This window comes from Saimiri boliviensis, chromosome 13, assembly GCF_048565385.1.
Source record: "Saimiri boliviensis isolate mSaiBol1 chromosome 13, mSaiBol1.pri, whole genome shotgun sequence".
NCBI classification, from domain to species: domain Eukaryota; kingdom Metazoa; phylum Chordata; class Mammalia; order Primates; family Cebidae; genus Saimiri; species Saimiri boliviensis.
The window spans coordinates 106,726,215-106,743,130 of record NC_133461.1 but is presented as its reverse complement, the minus strand read 5'-3'; the positions used below and the strand labels follow the sequence as shown (position 1 = coordinate 106,743,130).

General features: G+C 48.2%; 3 protein-coding genes across 3 annotated transcripts; all 3 read left to right on the top strand.

Annotated features, from left to right (window-relative positions):
• Positions 1-731: 731 nt before the first annotated feature.
• LOC120363077 (beta-defensin 109) lies at positions 732-3,109 on the top strand. Its single transcript, XM_039467269.2, has 2 exons — positions 732-789; positions 2,904-3,109. Exons 1-2 carry the CDS (start codon positions 732-734, stop codon positions 3,107-3,109), a joined length of 264 nt encoding a protein of 87 aa, XP_039323203.2.
• A 6,858-nt stretch (positions 3,110-9,967) lies between these two features.
• On the top strand, positions 9,968-11,566 carry LOC120360607 (ubiquitin carboxyl-terminal hydrolase 17-like protein 6). The gene has a single exon (XM_039461088.2). The coding sequence runs from the start codon at positions 9,968-9,970 to the stop codon at positions 11,564-11,566; it is 1,599 nt and encodes a 532-aa protein (XP_039317022.2).
• Positions 11,567-12,384: 818 nt separating this feature from the next.
• On the top strand, positions 12,385-14,984 carry LOC141580910 (protein FAM90A5-like). The gene is made up of 4 exons (XM_074384246.1): positions 12,385-12,426; positions 12,781-12,980; positions 13,318-13,426; positions 13,927-14,984. Exons 1-4 carry the CDS (start codon positions 12,385-12,387, stop codon positions 14,878-14,880), a joined length of 1,305 nt encoding a protein of 434 aa, XP_074240347.1. The 3' UTR covers positions 14,881-14,984.
• Positions 14,985-16,916: the final 1,932 nt, after the last annotated feature.

Here is a 16,916-nt window from a genome sequence, read left to right as displayed (position 1 = left end):
AAGAAGTTTCCTATGTCCCTTGGTCGTTGTCAGATCCCCTAAGATCTACCGTCTTAACAAATTGCTAAGTACACAATATCCCATTCTATGTTTTAGAGCCTATCTCTGCCATTGACTAATTTTATATAGCTCTAACCCTTCAGCAAGAACTCCACGTATTGCTCTTCCCGCACGCAAGAAAACACCAAACTCTTTTCAAGCACATTCTGTATAATCCGTTACATGATGCTTCTCCCGACATCCTTTTATTCGCTCCCTTTCAGTAAAGGAAACTGCTACTATAACAATGATCTATTTTGGATTTTTGTATCTTTTACATATGTTACTGCATGAAGCCATTTCACATTTTTTCTCCCATGATCTTACCATGAAGTACTCCATGCACTTCTAGTTCCTACGATATTGCCTGGCAAACAATAGATGTATAAAGTAGGATCGATGATGTTGCCCGTGCATGTAGAAAATAGTAAAGAAAGCAGCTGACAAGGAAGACATCCGGAGTCTTTGGGAACTAAATAATATTAATCTGCTTTCTCATCCATTGAGATATGCCCATATTTATGTACTTTTGTGTCCCTGGAAATGTCCTGTGGGAGACTTAGTTATTCTCTTTTCGTTAGGCTCTGCTAACCAAGAACAAATCACACACCCAGAGAACATCATAAATAGGCACAGACCCACCATGCCCAGAAAGTCCAGGCTCAACCCGCATGGATGCTGGCCCTTCAGCCATGAGATTCCATTTGCTTCTCTTTATTGTCCTTCTTTTTTCGATTCTCTCATCCCCAGGTAAGTTGGTAGCTGATTATGATAAAGTTTGGCAGATTCGAAGGCTGTGTCTCTGGCCAGACGAGATCCTAGAATGAGTCTTGTGGGTTCAGGAATCTCATATATACAGCTTTACTAGGATTATAATAGGGAAAAATAGAAAAGAGACTCATTTAGCAGTAGCACCTGTTGATCAGTTTCTATCCATGTCTTTTGACCTAGTGAATGGATATAATAATGGATGCTGCTGAAATTCAACCCTGTCAAATATAACTGCCCACATTTAATTTCCATGCCTCACCAAGGCATCTCAAAATACAAAGTAAGGATACAAGGGAATGCGACCTCAATGGGATGCCTCGGTGGGGCATGAACATTCGTATGCAGGCAATTAGATATGACAGGTCTGAACTTTACAGCTTTGTCATAGTAGATTGTTTCTTTAAACAATTGATACATAGCTGCCTAATTATTTCTCCACATTACAAATTTCAATACATTTAGTTCTTGAGGGTCCACATATGCTGTTTCTGTTACTAACTTTTATTCATGGTGTCTTGCCTACCTGATCATTTTTAATGCTGAACTCACTGCTCATCCTTAATCTGCCATTATTCTATGGTCTAAAATGGGAATGCTATCATCCACACTTCTTCTGCGAAAATGACTCAATGCTTTATCTCAACATAGGAGCTTCTGCATTAACACACTGGAATTCCTGATGGCCCAAGAGTCAGTAGTACCCCCATTCGCATTGCTGATAATAGCAGATCTTCCCAGAATATCTTCCGGGAAACCCTCACCCGCTTCCATCAGCTAGCCAGTACAAAGCGCCCAGTGCTGAAGCTCCAGTTCACAGAGTATTTTTGTGTTTGAAAGAGGGGATATTTTAAGAACTTGCCTAACCATTTTCAAGAATAGAAATGTTTCAAAGAGATCCTCTAAAATATATTGGTTCTATAGCAGTAGTCGCTGGAGAGCAGCTGACTTGTAGTCATGGACAAAAGCCTAAATCTTTCTTTCATTCTATTCACACCAATTTTGTATCTTTTGGGCATATCTCAGATTAAGATGCATTGATAGTGTTCTATGATTTGGGGCACTACTATAGATTCTTCAAAACATATTACATCATTCCAGTGGTATTTGGGGAGGTACAGAGGATAGAAAAAACGATAGGCTCAAGTCTCCCCTGTCTTCTCTTCTTACCGCATATGGCATTGTCCAAAACATTTCGAACTATATTAACACAGCATTGACAGCAGGCTTTCTTCTTTTCCTTCTGACTTTAATAGGGCTATTTATAATGAAATTGCTATATGGGTTGTATTCAGACAAACTTTGACTTTGTAAGGGCAATATATTTCTCATTATTTTTTAAATGTTTACCAGGATGCACTGCTAATATTATTTTCAATTCTCCCCTTTCTAAGGCAGATTTAAATAACTTGATGAAGTCTATTAGTATATTATATATACTATAGTATATAGTAGTATATTATAAACACTACTCTGCTACAGGAAACAAAAAGATCACCACCAAATTGTATAGCTATGTACAAAGCAAAACAGCCCTGGGAGGGTTCGAGGGACCATTTAAGAAGCCATTGCAACACAGTGGGGAGAGAGAGAGAGAGACAGAGAGAGAGAACACAACAAAACAAAAGAATAGCCACATGGAAAAAGCAACTAGTGAAATCACACACCTGAGATGCCAGAACCATCTTTTTTGGCTAGGCTAGAAACAAAAAAAGGAGAAAGAGACGATCCGTATCAGCCACAAGGTGGAAACCGCTATGACCCTCAGTAACCCGTTCTGGCAGAGGACACTGGCATTTTTTGCCACTGGGGTAAGCAGCAGCCATTCCTGACAGAAAACCCCGAGAAAAGGACGAAGATGTACCGTCCCCTCTCACATCCGTTTTCCATGAAAACTACAATGACTGTTGTGCCAAACCAGGATGGGAACTGCTACCTCTCTTAACCTGCATGTGCCCCTGACATATGAGCAGCAGCGATGCTAAGAGCTCCCACATAAAAATGCTCATACTGAAGTCATTCTGTTTCTTAAGAGTGTTTATGGATTTACATTCTCTTTGTGGACTAAACATCTTGCTGGATCTTCTTTTCTGCAGTAAGAAGTGGTTTGGGTCCTGCTGAAGGTCATTGTCTCAATTTGGGTGGGGTTTGCAGAAGAGATATCTGCAAAGTAATAGAAGATGCAGTCGGTGCCTGCCGAAGAAGGATGAAGTGCTGTAGAGCATGGTGGATTGCAATGCCAATTCCAACACCACTTATCATGTCAGATTACCAAGAACCTCTTAAACCGAAGGTGAAATGAAACTGACCTAAAATAAAAATACATCAGAAGTGAAGTTTTTGCATCCAAGAATAATAAAATATACATATTCAGTACTTCCATCTTGATAACTATCTTCTATTTTCACTTATCAGTGCAAATGAGTAAACGTTAATTTCAAATATACCCAAGTACTATTCTCCCATGAGTCATTAACAGACCTTAACAAACCTTTAAAAGTGACGAAACTGTTACTTGTGTTTTCCAAGGTAGTGGATTGAAGGCATTTTGTTGGCCTGCCTCTCCCACTTGGAAAGACAAAACTGTGTGTAGACGTTCACACTGTGAACTTCTTTCGAGAAACATCACAGGAACTTCACAGGAAAATTGAAATAAGCCACAGACCCTTTGAAAGAAGCAGCAGGATGCAGCTTACACCATGAGCTAGCGGAACATTTTAAGTGCCTGGGGTGTTAGATGGGAGTAAACTGACTCTAAGACACACAGTTCCACTGGGAAACCTATCAAACCAGGCCATGGGGGAAGGCCTGAACCCTACCCAACGCTGGACCTGGTTTAGTGAAGAGTGGGGAGTATGTGCAGAGCGGCATTAGGATGTGCTTTGAGTCTGCCGGTCTCTGGCAGGATGGAGGGAAGCCATTCCTGATTCCACTTCAGAGAGGGCCTCCCAGAAGTCTGCCCGCTAACTCAGACGGTGGTCACAGGTTGAGAGAACTTCCCAGCTGAAAGTTTTGATATAATCTTGAGTGGGGACAAACTCCCCAGGCCAGAACCGAGGGGTGAGTGGGTATTGTGCTGCAGCAGGGAGCATAGGAGCTGGGTGTCCCTGCTCTGCAGGTGGACCAGGAGGGGTGTGGCCTGAAGGCTGCCATTGCTATCTCCATAGGAAGGGCTTATGGTATCAGTTTTGCGTTCTGAATGCAGACTTCCTGAAACTTAGCTAGCTACTCCCAGCGGAACACTGTGGGTGTGAGGCCTGCCTTGCCAAGTGTGTGGGAGCTGGGTGGAACTTACTGCCAACCTGCTACTCCCGGTTCTTCATGTGGACTCTCCTTGTACAGAGGCAGAGACAGCTTCACTCTCCTCTGGAAAAGTATCCCAGTGGCCCAAGAACGGCCGTCCAATTCCCACTGGAGCCACAGCTTGTCCCACATGGAGAGAGCCAGAGCATGGCCTCACCTGCTCCAGTTCCCACCTGGTTTGCTCAACCACCCTCCCTGGTAGATTAACACAAGTAACAGAGGAAACTTTTAGGAACTCTCTGGCTCCACCCACTTCCTGAGACACTGGAGTACCTCCCATGGGTAACATAAGGCAAGTCAAAATCTCACCACTACCACCACAGCTGGCAGTCTTTCCCAACTGCCACCTCTGGCTGAAGGTCATCTGACACAGTCCATTACCGCATCTGCAGTAGAATAGCAGAGCACCCAGGAAGGAGAAAATCTGTGAGTGGCCACAAGTCTTACCATTGCCTACATCACTCTGGCTAACCAGGTGGCCCTGAGTCTATCCATGTGATGAGTTCATTACTACTACAACTGGCATTTGAGAAATTCAACACACTAGGGCTACGTTTAACCAAGGAATCTCTCAGAGTCTATGTGACTCCCCTGCCACCCCGATCTGATCAGCTGCTGATGCACACTGCTGGGAGACTTGAGGATAGATTACATCCCTGGATCCATTGCAGACATTCTCCAGCATGGCCTGCTGTGTGGCAGCCCCACTGGGTGGCTAGCTCCAGAGGAACAGCAGCATTCACAGTCATCTGGATGTCAGGGACTCCTGCTCCGAGGAAAGAGGAAGTGCATCACATCAAGGAAGCACCCTGGGGGCAAAATAATATAGAGAGTCTTGAGTCCCAGAACACTCCACTGTGGGGAGTTGTTAGTTTTTATTTTTGTTTTCCAGCAGAGGAACCTATGCATGCTTGGCTCAGCAAGGAAAGTCTGGGGCTAGACCCCAGCAGTAGGGCAGCCTTGATGCTCAAGAAGGGTCTTGGAGAATGGAGACTTACTTTCCATCTCATTCACTACGGCAGACACAGTAGTACTGTGCGCAGAGCCAGTACACAGAGGTGAGCGGCCGTACAACCTACTGAGACGCCAGCCAGGACAGCTAAAGGAGTACTGGCATTACCTGTCCCACAACCCCAGACAGCACAGCTTGCAGCTCCACAAGATACCCCTTCCGTCTGTTAGAGGAGATCAGAAGAAAAAGTAAAAAGGACCTTGTCTTGCACCTTGGAGGTCAGCTGAGCCACAGTAGGATAGGGCGCTGGTCAGGGTCATAGGGTCATGAGGTCATGAGGTTCCCGTTGCAGACACTTGCTTCTGGATGACACTTCTAGACACTTCCTGGGCCAGAAAGAAACCTGCTGCCCTGAAAGAAAGGACTCAGTACTGGCAGTGTTTCTAATCTACGGACGAAAAAGCCCATGAACCCTGAAGAACCAACAGCAGTATCCAGGTAGTATGCTGTGGGCCTTGGCTGAGACTCAGAAACATGGGACTACCAGCTGACTGCAGCTGAGAATGAGCACATTCCCAGCTGTGGGGGCTGTGAATAGAGAATCCTTCTGCTTGAGAAAAGCAGAGGGAAGTGTAAAGGTGACTCCGCTGTACACCTTAGGTAAGAACTCTGCCACGGAATAGTAGTGCATGAAGCAGGCTCTTGGGATCCTTGATTTCAGGACTAGACTCATGGATGGCGTTTCTGGACGTGTCCTGGGCCAGAGGGGAGCCAACTGCCCTGAAAAAGTGCATCCCAGGCCTGGCCACATTCAGCTGACTGAAGAGCTCTTTGGCCTTCACTGAACATCAGCAGTAGCCTGGCAGTGCTCTCCATGGAATTGTGGTGATGGTGGCCACAGGCTGAGGCTCCTCTGCCGGTAAAGGGGAAGGAAGAGTGAGAACATCTGTGTCACGTGGTTTAAGTGCCAGCTCAGCTGCAGCAGAATAGAACACCATGTCGATTTCTAAGGTTTTTGACTCCAGTCCCTGGTTCCTGGACGGCATCTTTGGACCCAAATGGAACCTGGGAAACTCATCACTCCGAACAGGAGGATACGGTTGGTAGTTTCCCAGAGTTTGTTATCTGGCCCGGCCCAGTTAAGCATCTATGGGATGGAGAGGCTGAAATTGCCTGGCCTGTAGCAACAAAACTCCAATGGAGGGTCCAGTAAAAGCTCTTCACTGTAGCAGCAGGTCCATGCTCATTCACAGCACAGTGTGGTCCGTGAATGTGCATGCCTGTGACAGTGGGAGAATACTTTGTGTGGACGCACATTGGTGGGGGTTCATATGCAGAAGCTCACACATGGTTAGATGTGGTCTTCTGGCAAAATATCTATGGTGGTGAGTGTTGTGAGCAGCCCAAGTTGGGGATCTGAGCTTGTACAGCAAAAAGGTGCAGCCAGGCAGAAACCCTGGGAGATGCTGACAGACAAGGGCGGTGCCCATAGTACACTTGCCTGATTGAATGGACAAGACAGTTCTGAAATCAATTGCATATGGTGTGTAAAAAAATGGCATTAGGGAAAATTCTGAAATCAAGTGTCCAGCTGTGAAAGCTGCATCTTTGAAGCACAATCTTAGCCCTGTAATGAGACTTATTAATCTTTGGTGGTGTTTCCGAGGAAATTATTTTGGAGAATGGCCCCTTCGTTTTGTGTATTTGCTTATGACATTTCATGCTCAATCTGGGGCTAGAAACTCCTTTTAAATTTTTCGTTTTGAGACAGAGTTTTGCTCTTGTTACCCACGCTAGAGGGCAGTGGCAAAATCTCGGCTCACTGCCACCCCTGCCTCCTGAGCTCGAGTGAATCACCGGCCTCAGCCTCCCGAGACACTGGGATTACAGGTGCTTGCCACTATGCAGAGCTAATTTTAAAATATATATATTTAGTAGAAACGAAGTTTCACCATGTTGGCCAGGCTGGTCTCGAACTCCTGACCTCAGGTGATCCACCCAACTTGGCCTCCTAACGTACAGGAATTACAGACATGAGCCACTGTCTCCGGCCTTCCATTTAAATATTAACAAAAATCATCCAAATAGCACAAAATCAACAGGTGCTTCAATTTGGAATCATCACAGATCAATTTCTCATTAGGTACAGTGATCAAAGTTTACCTACCCAAGAGTAAACATGTCCACGGTAGAACTCAGGGCTCCATAGAAACACAGAATCTTGAGTACAACCCTGCTCAAGCATCCAAATGTGCATATTCACAGTGTCTCTGTGCGACACGTGCAAACTTCAGTGCGATGAGCACAACCTGCAGACACGTTGTCCTTTGGGCTCACCTGGGAATCAGTTAGGAGCGTGAAAGGACACTGATGCCCAGGTCCCGGCTCCAGAGATTACAACCTCCAGCGTCTTGTGTGAAGCCATGGCATCTGGATTTCTCATGGTTCTGGAGATCTTTCTCCTGAAAACTGTGGCTCCTTCCTCCCCGTTCAGTCTTGGCAGCATTCATTTCTTTTTCCGGGACTCAGTCCATCAGGAATGAGATGCCTCCTCATTGAGCACACCTGACACACGACAAGACAAGTGAAAGAAACTGTGCCAAAGGTCGCACTCTTCCCATTCCACTGTCCTTCCTAAAACTGATCCTAATTTCATGAGCCCTGAGCCAGGGACTGTTTCTTTACACCTCAAAATCTTATCGCATGGCTTAAATTCTACCAGTTTCTTACTGTCTGAAAAATATTAAGAAAATCCACACAGCCAGGATCTTCATTCCTGATAAGTCAAAGGGCCTGGAGACACACCACAATTCTGTGCCTCTGATATTATGTCACAGGTCTACATTCAGCAGCATGAAATTTTACAGTAAATGTGGTAATTGCGGGTCCACAGCACAAAGAGTAACTAGAAATTGAAGCAACATCTCAGATCCTGAACAACTGATTGTTTATTGCTTCTTCAGACAGGGCCTCACTACGGTCACCCAGAACTTTCCAGTGTGTCATATTGGTTGTTTGCTTTTGTCAAGTTTTGGAAGTTTTTATTTTCTCTCTATTGAATGTTAATTCATTATCAGATATGCAGTGAAATATTATCTCCCATGCTCTGAGTTATGTTGTCTGAACTTTCATTAGTTCTGTAATACATCGAAAGTTTTCATTTTGATACCGATGGATTGGTCAAGTTTTTATTATTTTGCGTTTTTTAAAGTTGCCATCATATGTCAGAAACACTGAAATATAAACTTTAAGGAACATTTCTCTTTACTTGCAGTCATAACTTCAGTGGATGTCATCAGTTAGTCTTGGTAATTGCATGTTTTCTGGAAGGTGTTTCCTGGTCTGCTTTGTGCATTGAAAATTTCATCAATCTTCACTGCATGTTTCGACATATTAAGGCAGTAGACCCACTCGACACTTGATTATTTCAGTATCTAGCTTCCACAAGACCATTGCAAAGACTTGTCTTGTTCCCACTGCCAGGTCATTGCACCCTGATAGAGAATCAATTAGCCTTCCAAACGAAGGTTATCGAAGGAATGTCTATTTGATTACATCTTGCTTTCTTAAGGCAAAGAATATGCTGTGTTCATTATGGTAATTTGTTGAGTATAGTCAAATCAGAAACCGTACTTCTAACATCTTGTCCTTCAGTCACTGAAAAGATGACCATATCTCCCAGATGCATATGCTTACAAAAATACTGAACACACAAACACACATACAGACACATGTCCAGGCTGACACACACACACACTGGCAAAAAAAAAAAAAAAAAAAAAAATACACTGTTCAATAGGTACAGAAATCTTCCCTGAAATTGTTTTCCATGAAATAAAACAAATGTGTAGCCACCATCCCTTCCTGGTTCCACACTTACTATATTTGCCCATCATCCTGATAAGTAAATCTGCTTCAGGTGCTCTATAATTCATTACCTGGGCTGTGTCCATTTAATTGCCTGAGGAATGCCAGAGGACAGGCCCTGAGGCCCATAGCTTGATTGTGTGCTGTTCATTGATTGGTGGACCCAGTACGTGATAGGTGGGTTTGGTGATCCCACCAGGCAGGAGATAAGTATACAAGGGCTGGCAGGGCAAGATAGCCCATCATTTGAAGGCTCTCTCCCAAGAGGAAGCATCTTGCTGCAGCAGGCGGGTCCCAGCAGAAACCAGGTGATCCTTGCTCCTGTCTGTTGGACTCCATCCGTCTCACTATATAATTAAGGTAAGGAATATGCCTTAATTACTTGTTGATTACTGTACTGCGGTTTCAACTTCTTGTCCTTCAGTCGCTGAAGGATAATTAAATTTCTTAAATGCACATGCTTTGCAAAGGAATTTTCAAAACACACACACATACAGACACATACACACACACACACACACATACATCCCAGACACAAACACACAAAGAACCTTATGCACAGACGCACACACACAATACACACACACAATACACACATACAATAAACACACACACACACACACACACAAACACGCGGTTTCATATGTACTTAATTCTTCTGTGGCATTTATTTTCCATAAAATAAGGTCAATGAGTGGCCGCTGTCTTAACCTGATTCCACTCTTATTGTGTTTGCCCATCATCCTGACAAGTAAATCGGCTTCAGGTGTTCTATAATTCAGACTGTGGGCTGTGTGCGCTGAATTCCCTGGGGAATACAAGAGGAAATTCCCTGAGGCCCATAGCTTAATTGATGCTGCTATTTGATTGGTGGATCGGGTGCCTGATGGGCGGGTGTGATGATCCCTCTGGGTGGGAGCTAGGTATATAAGGGCTGGTGCAGCCAGGTAGCCTGTCATTCGAAGGCTCTCTCGCAAGCGGAAGTGTCTTGTCCCAGCAGCAAAACCTGGTGATCCTTACTTCTGGACTTCTGGCACCATGGAGGCCGGTTCACTCCACTTGGGAGGAGAGTCGCACTTCAATGACTTTCCAAAACTCACATCTTCTCTGCCAGATGCAGCTGTTGCCGAATTCAAGCCGAGGTCTCAACCTGAGAAGTCATCATTGCCATCTGAGCCCCATGTCGCCCTCTCTCATTATTTGGCTCCTGAGCCAGCAAGACAGCTGGCTCCCAGGGAGAAACTTCCTCTGAGGAGCAGGAGACCTGCTGCGGTGGGGGCTGGGCTCCAGAACATGGGAAATACTTGCTATGTGAATGCTTCCCTGCAGTGCCTGACATACACACCACCCCTTGCCAAGTACATGCTCTCTGGGGAGCACTCTCAAACTTGCCATCGCCAGAAGGGCTGTATGCTGTGTACTATGCAAGCTCACATGACACAGGCCCTCAACCGTCCTGGCCACGTCATCCAGCCTTCACAGGCATTGTCTGCTGGCTTCCACAGACGCAGGCAGGAAGATGCCCATGAATTTCTCATGTTCACTCTAAATGCCATGAAAAAGACGAGCCTTCCCAGCCGCGAGCAGCTAGATGATCACGCTGAGGACACCACCCTCATCCACCAAATATTTGGAGGCTACTGGAGATCTCAAATCCAGTGTCTCCACTGCCATGGCACTTCAGACACCTTTGACCCTTACCTGGACATCGCCCTGGATATCGAGGCAGCCCAGAGTGTAGAGCAAGCTTTGCAACATCTGGTGAAGCCTGAAGAACTCAATGGAGAGAATGCCTATCATTGTGGTCTCTGTCTCCAGAAGGTGCCGGCCTCCAAGTCGTTAACTTTACACACTTCCCCCAAGGTCCTCATTCTTGTCTTGAAGAGATTCTCCCAGGTCACAGGCCACAAACTGGCCAAGAATGTGCCATATCCTGAGTGCCTTGACATGCAGCCATACATGTCTCAGCAGAACTCAGGACCTCTTCTCTATGTTCTTTATGCTGTGCTGGTCCACGCTGGGTGGACTTGCCACAATGGACATTACTTCTCTTATGTCAAAGCAGGAGCTGGGGATGCCCAGTGGTATAAAATGGATGATGCCGAGGTCACGGCCTGTGGCGTGACGTCTGCCCTGAATCAACAGGCGTACGTTCTCTTTTACATCCAGAAGACTGAATTGGAAAGAGACGGTGAGACGGTGTCAACAGGCAGGGAACCAAGAGCCCTTGGTGCTGAAGACACGCACAGGGGAGCAGCTCAAGGAGAGCTCAAGAGGGACCCCTGCCTCCAGGTCCCTGACTTGAAAGAGCGCGCGGAGGAAACAGCCCCTGACGAAAGCACCTTAGACAGCTGGAAATTCCTCCAAGAACAAAACAAAACCAAGCCAGAGTTCAACATCAGAAAAGTCGAATGGACACTGCCTCCCGATGTACTTGTGATTCATCAATCGAAATGCAAGAGTGGGATGAAAAACCATCATCCTGAGCAGCGAAGCTCCCTGCTGAACAACTCCTCCGGGAACCTGACAGATCACGAGTCCATCAACACTGGCACGTTCGCTTGTGTGAAAGGGAGGGCCGGGAGATCCAAAGGGAAGAACAAGCACAGCTGGAGGGCTCTGCTTGTGTGCCAGTGATCTCAGGGCAGGTGCCGACCCACACGCAGGCCCACGTGCACATGGGCGCGTGCACACACGCACACACACACACACAAGCATATACAGTCAGTCCTACATCAAGGGACAAGGAGCCCAGGTTTCTGTTTATGCAAGAGAGGAAACTGGAGAGTGATGCCTGCATTTCAAGATGAGCCCACGTACGGGAAATATCGAGTGTTGGAGTCAGGACACTTCTGAACCTGTGGTGGGACTGTCTGTTTACGTTCATAGTAGATGACAGTAGTGTGAATTTCTGAATATTTCACATTGAGGTTTGCATGTGAGGAAAATGGTATTTACTATTTTGCCTTGGGGTGTGTTTCATGAGTCAATTGTTGGTAGGCACGAGAAGCTGACATTTTGCTAAGGTGAAACATCTGTGGAGCATTCTCCCAACGCTGAATAGCAGAAACAGGAACGCGTTTGGAAGAAGGATGTTCTTCCTTTTTACCCCGACCTGGTGTTTTTACATTGCTTTTTTAATGGACCTCAGGCAACCTAGAACTGGTGGCACCGAAGCTCCCTGCTGAACAACTCCTCTGGGAACCTGACAGATCACGAGTCCATAAACACTGGCACGCTCGCTTGTGTGAAAGGGAGGGCCGGGAGATCCAAAGGGAAGAACAAGCACAGCAGGAGGACTCTGCTTGTGTGCCAGTGATCTCAGGGCAGGTGCCGACCCACACGCAGGCCCACGTGCACATGAGACAGGGTTCACCATGTTGGCCAGGCTGGTTGAACTCCTGACCTCAGGAGATCCACCTGCCTCGGCCTCCCAAAGTGCTGGGATTATAGGCATGAAAAACCGCAACCGGCCCAAATTTCTTTTTCTATCCAAGGTGGGCCTGGCTTGGGTCCTCCTCTCAGGCCCCATAGGTCCCTTGAAAGACCCTTGACAGCAGCTTCCCTTCCTGCCTGGAATCCCATGTAGCCAGCTTTGGCTGTGTTGTTGACACTGGGTTCATGCTCATGACCATTAGAACCCTGGGTGTGTCCCGTTAAGGGTTTCTCTGTAACACGGGCTCTGGGAAGGAACGCCGTATCTGAGCTCTCCCAGCACTTAGCGGCCCCCATACCACCGTCCCCTCCCTAGAATCCCTATTGAGCTCTGAATTCACAACCTGTCTCATTTTTGATCTTTGATTTCTGCCTCAAAGGCTCGTGCACTGACAGCACTTTCTTTCCACCCTCAGGTCAAGTGCAAAGACTGCGGGGCGTTTGGCTACACGGCCAGAAGTACGAGGTGCCCCATGAAGCGCTGGAATGGAGCCTTGCTCCCCCAGACCTCTGGCAAAGAGGAAGGGAAGGAAAACCTGAAGCCGTGGAAGCCCCGGGTTGAGGGGAACCCGGGGCTCTGGAGCAAGGAGAAGGCAGAGAATGAAGAGAGACCAAGGTGAGCAGTGGGAGGGGTTTTCACAGCTCTTTGGGTACTGCCACCTAAGAGCTGGGTGTTCTCCCAGGTGCCACACTCAGGAGCTCCCTTCACCCTGGGAGACAGATTCAGGGGTGGGGGGCAGGGGTGTTTCATGGAGGTTGCCCAGGACAGGGGGAAAGCAATGGAATGTAAAGGAACGTCCTTAGCTGGGAAGCCTAGAGGGCCGCCTGGAGGAAGGGAAGCCTGGCCCATGAGGGAAGGTGCCCAAACAGGAAACGGGACTGGGCTCAGATAGGGTTCTCCCCGTCCCCTGGGAAAACTAGGGGGCAGCACCTGAGCTTTTTCTGTTCTGCAGGCCGCAGGACCAGCAGAGGAAGGCTCTCCTCCAGATAATTTCCGGGAAACCTCAATCCAAGCGGCTGCCCGGTGGAAAAGAATCGGGGGAACCCTGTGACTATCTGACGGTGAGTGTCACCCTGGGCCCTGCTCTTTCTCTCCTACAGGTTACCCTGGGGGATTTCCGTTCAGGCCCGCAGCTGTGGGAGGGAACTGGGGGCATTCTCAGCCTCAGGGTCTCAACGACCCTTTCAGGTTAATTGATTCCAGGTGAAGGCATCTGAATATGCCATATTTCCTGGTGCTTTCTCTCTGTCGGACTATTGCAAGCCTGCCAACAACACTTTCCTAGCGGCAGGAGGACATTAGGTCACTCCAGTAAATCCCCAAGACACAGTCACTTCAGCGATGATATTCTGTAGATCACTACACCTAGTTCCAAGGCACATTTTTCAAGTGTCTAGTCCTGGCCAGCACTCACTTGAGGATCAGTCCCTGCTTCCAATGACTGCCTGTCGAGACTGTCTGGAGAGTGTCTGGGTGCAAGCACCTTGTGTTTGGCTGTACTGGATTTTTTATCGGCTGGATGCGGAGGAACATCTAACGTGTGTGGTTTCCTTTCTTTCAGGGGGCAGGCAGGCCAATGCCAGTCCACACCACCAAGAGGAGGCCAGTCGTGGACGCTGCTCTCACCGACGGCTCAGCTCCCAAAATTGCTGACAGGGGCTCCACCTGGGCTTCACTGTCTCCCCTCAGGAAAGCCAGTGTGAGCTCCTCCTCAAGTCGTGGACCCACGGAACCACAGACAGGGGCCGTGGCCCACATCCCTCAGGCTGCATCCCAGGGCCGTGGCCCGCAGCCTCTCCTCTTGGTGAAGCCCACAAACAGCCGCCCTGAGGGTGGCTCCCGTGAGGTTCCCCAGGCTGCCTCCAGCACCCAGGGCCTGAACCCTGTCATCGACCCCCAGGCACAAGCCAAACGTCCTGCTGTGACCTCACAGCCCTGCCCAGCAGCCGCCACACACAGCTTGGGCCTAGACTCCAATCTCAGCTTCAGGCCAGGAGCCAAGAGGCCTGCCCAGGCTCCTATTCAGGCTTGCCTGAGTGTCCCCAAGAAAGCCAGACTCGGTCCCGTCCAGAACGCCGAAAACAGCATCCAGGGAGGGGAGCCGGGCGCCCTGGAGCCTCTACAGCCTCCGCCAGCTCTAACCGAACTTAGACCAAATAGGTCACCCCAGATGAGCAGGAGGACACCCGCCCAGGTGCCCAGCCTCGACCTGCAGCCTCCTCACAGCAGACCCTGCCTGCCTACCGTCCGGGCCTGCACCGTGTCCCACCAGCCAGCGGCCGGCCAGGATGGATACCAGCCTCTCAGAATGCTCTTCAGGAGACTGGGAGACGGAGGGTGGAGCTCCACGTTCCTCACGGCTCCGTCACCCGACTCTGCGAAGAGGCCGGGAGCCTTCCCGACTCAGAGCCCTCATGTCCCAGAGAAGTCTGAGGGGCCCTGTGTTTGTGTCCCACGGAGTGTCCTCTGTGAGGACCTTCAGGTGTCCTCTTCCTCCGAGGAGGAGCTGGTCTGACCTGGAGCGAGACTGCAGGTGGCAGAGATCCCTGGCCTCCAGCTCCCGTGACTCGGAGGGGACTGTTGGACTGAGGAGCACAGAGCGGGGAGCAGACTTTGTGTGCTGACTCCGAAGCTCCCCAGGATCTGAGGCACTCCTGCGCATGTCGGAGCCCAGCTCAGGCAGGGACCAGCTGCAGAGACTCTGCCTACTTGAATTCTGGTGAGGAAAACTGTATTTGGAATGGGTCTCCTGAAACCCACCCTGAAAAGCTTCTGTGCCAGGGATTCGTTGTGTAAGAGACTGGAAACAGACGAATTACTCTGTGTCTGCTCCCTACGTGACTAAATATGGAAAAAGTTAGGGAACCCTGACAGGTGCCCCTCTTCAGCCACGCCCTGCCCTGAGATTGGTGTTTTGGACCCTGGGATGGGTTCTGCGGAAAGCATTGTTGGGGTTTTCCTCAGCCTTGAACATTGTGCTAGGGAATGCCTTTGTAAATATGTGTGATTAATTTGTTTGGAAGTTAATAAAATTATTGGAAACGATGACAGACTCTCTTTTACTCTCATTTCGTGGTGTTTTTTTTTTTTTAACAACTGGTAATCAATTTATTAAAATATTTGACTTAAGCATGTGTAATGGTGACTTCCAGCCCAACTCCTGGCTCAGTAGTGATGGAAGTCATCTGCTTCACAATCTCAGAAGGACTGTGCAAGCCAATGAGTAGCTTTTGGATTTTCATCTGGAAATGATCCCATGTCTTAGAACCTTCCCCACAAGGAGTTTGTCTTGTCATCATTCTAAAAGTCTTGGCAGACATTCGAACTGCTCCTTTCGCTTTGAGATTCTTTTCCTTTGCTCCTCTGATCAAGTCAGCACACACTTTCTCCATGGGTTTTCCGTTGCAGCTCATTAGAGTGATTCGAATTCAGGTGTTTTACTGGTATCCTTAAAAGCCATGGCTGCTGCGTGGTTTCCTGGCGGTCTTGTTCCTCGGAGAGAGGCAACAGCGGTGGGTCAGGAGCAGGAGCGTTTGGATCCCCGACCCCCAACAAGTACCCCCGCGTCTGCGTCAAATTTTCCGGGAGCTTTCCCAGTTCTTGACTTCGTTAGCAATCCAAACCTTTGACAAGACTGTTTCTCCGAGACAGAGTTGACTTAGAGGGCGGCGGGCCTTGGCAGGACCTTTGACTTCCTACAATTCCACAGGAGCCGGAAAATCTCCGCCCCACTCTACCGACACCCGCACCGAGTCCAATTCCGCCAAGTGAATCTCACACACGTTGCAGACCTGGTGAGTAACGCTTGCACCCGCAAGCCCGAAATTGGCTCATAGTGATGCTAAGTGTGCATTGATAGTTGTGATGGTCCCCATGAAGCCGCTTTCAGGTGTACACACGAGAACTAGGCACAGTTTCATTTGCCAAATAGACCCCAGCAAAGCCGCGCTGGGAACAACTCTGACCAGGATTCCACATTAGGAAGCCTCTCAACTGAGAGGGATTTTCTGAGAAAGACCAAGAGGCTGCTCCCTTTTCCTTGCTACGGAGCGTTGTTATCTTCATTACCTAGATCACCTGGAAAGTATCAGTATCCAGAATCAATAAGATAAACTCTCTGCTCCCCTGACAGCAAAAGGAACCATGACCAAAATGACCAAAGAGCGTGGAAGGAAACGATGTAATCAGAAAACTCAGAGGACAGCTCAGGGTGGGGGGTGGGGGTGGAGCCCCAGGGGGGTGGGGATGTAAGCAGGTGTTCCAGCCTGAATCATGAATAATGAAGGAATACAAATCAAATCTGAAGTCACATAGAAACATCTGTGGAATCTCAGGCAGGACTAAGATCCCATTCACAGGCTCCTGCTCGTCCACTTAATGGCAGCAAGTGTGGCTCCTGGGTTTCTTAATAGAATTAGGCATAATTTTGGTGACTGTGTTTTGCCAGTCCTCTTTCTATGGCATCCAGTTCACCTGTAAAGTTTTTGGGATCAGGCGGGAAGTCATGCAGTTTCTCAGCGCCTCGCTTCATCCTGGGTGCTCTCAGGCATG

Bases quoted from the DNA above. Each gene is read 5' to 3' on its own strand.
- LOC120363077 (XM_039467269.2), top strand. From the start codon at position 732: ATGAGATTCCATTTGCTTCTCTTTATTGTCCTTCTTTTTTCGATTCTC. The intron at 790-2,903 runs GTAAGTTGGTAG...TCTTTTCTGCAG, and splicing joins TTCGATTCTCTCATCCCCAG to TAAGAAGTGGTTTGGGTCCT.
- LOC141580910 (XM_074384246.1), top strand. From the start codon at position 12,385: ATGAAAAACCGCAACCGGCCCAAATTTCTTTTTCTATCCAAG. The intron at 12,427-12,780 runs GTGGGCCTGGCT...TTCCACCCTCAG, and splicing joins AATTTCTTTTTCTATCCAAG to GTCAAGTGCAAAGACTGCGG. The intron at 13,427-13,926 runs GTGAGTGTCACC...CCTTTCTTTCAG, and splicing joins AACCCTGTGACTATCTGACG to GGGGCAGGCAGGCCAATGCC.
- LOC120360607 (XM_039461088.2), top strand. From the start codon at position 9,968: ATGGAGGCCGGTTCACTCCACTTGGGAGGAGAGTCGCACTTCAATGAC.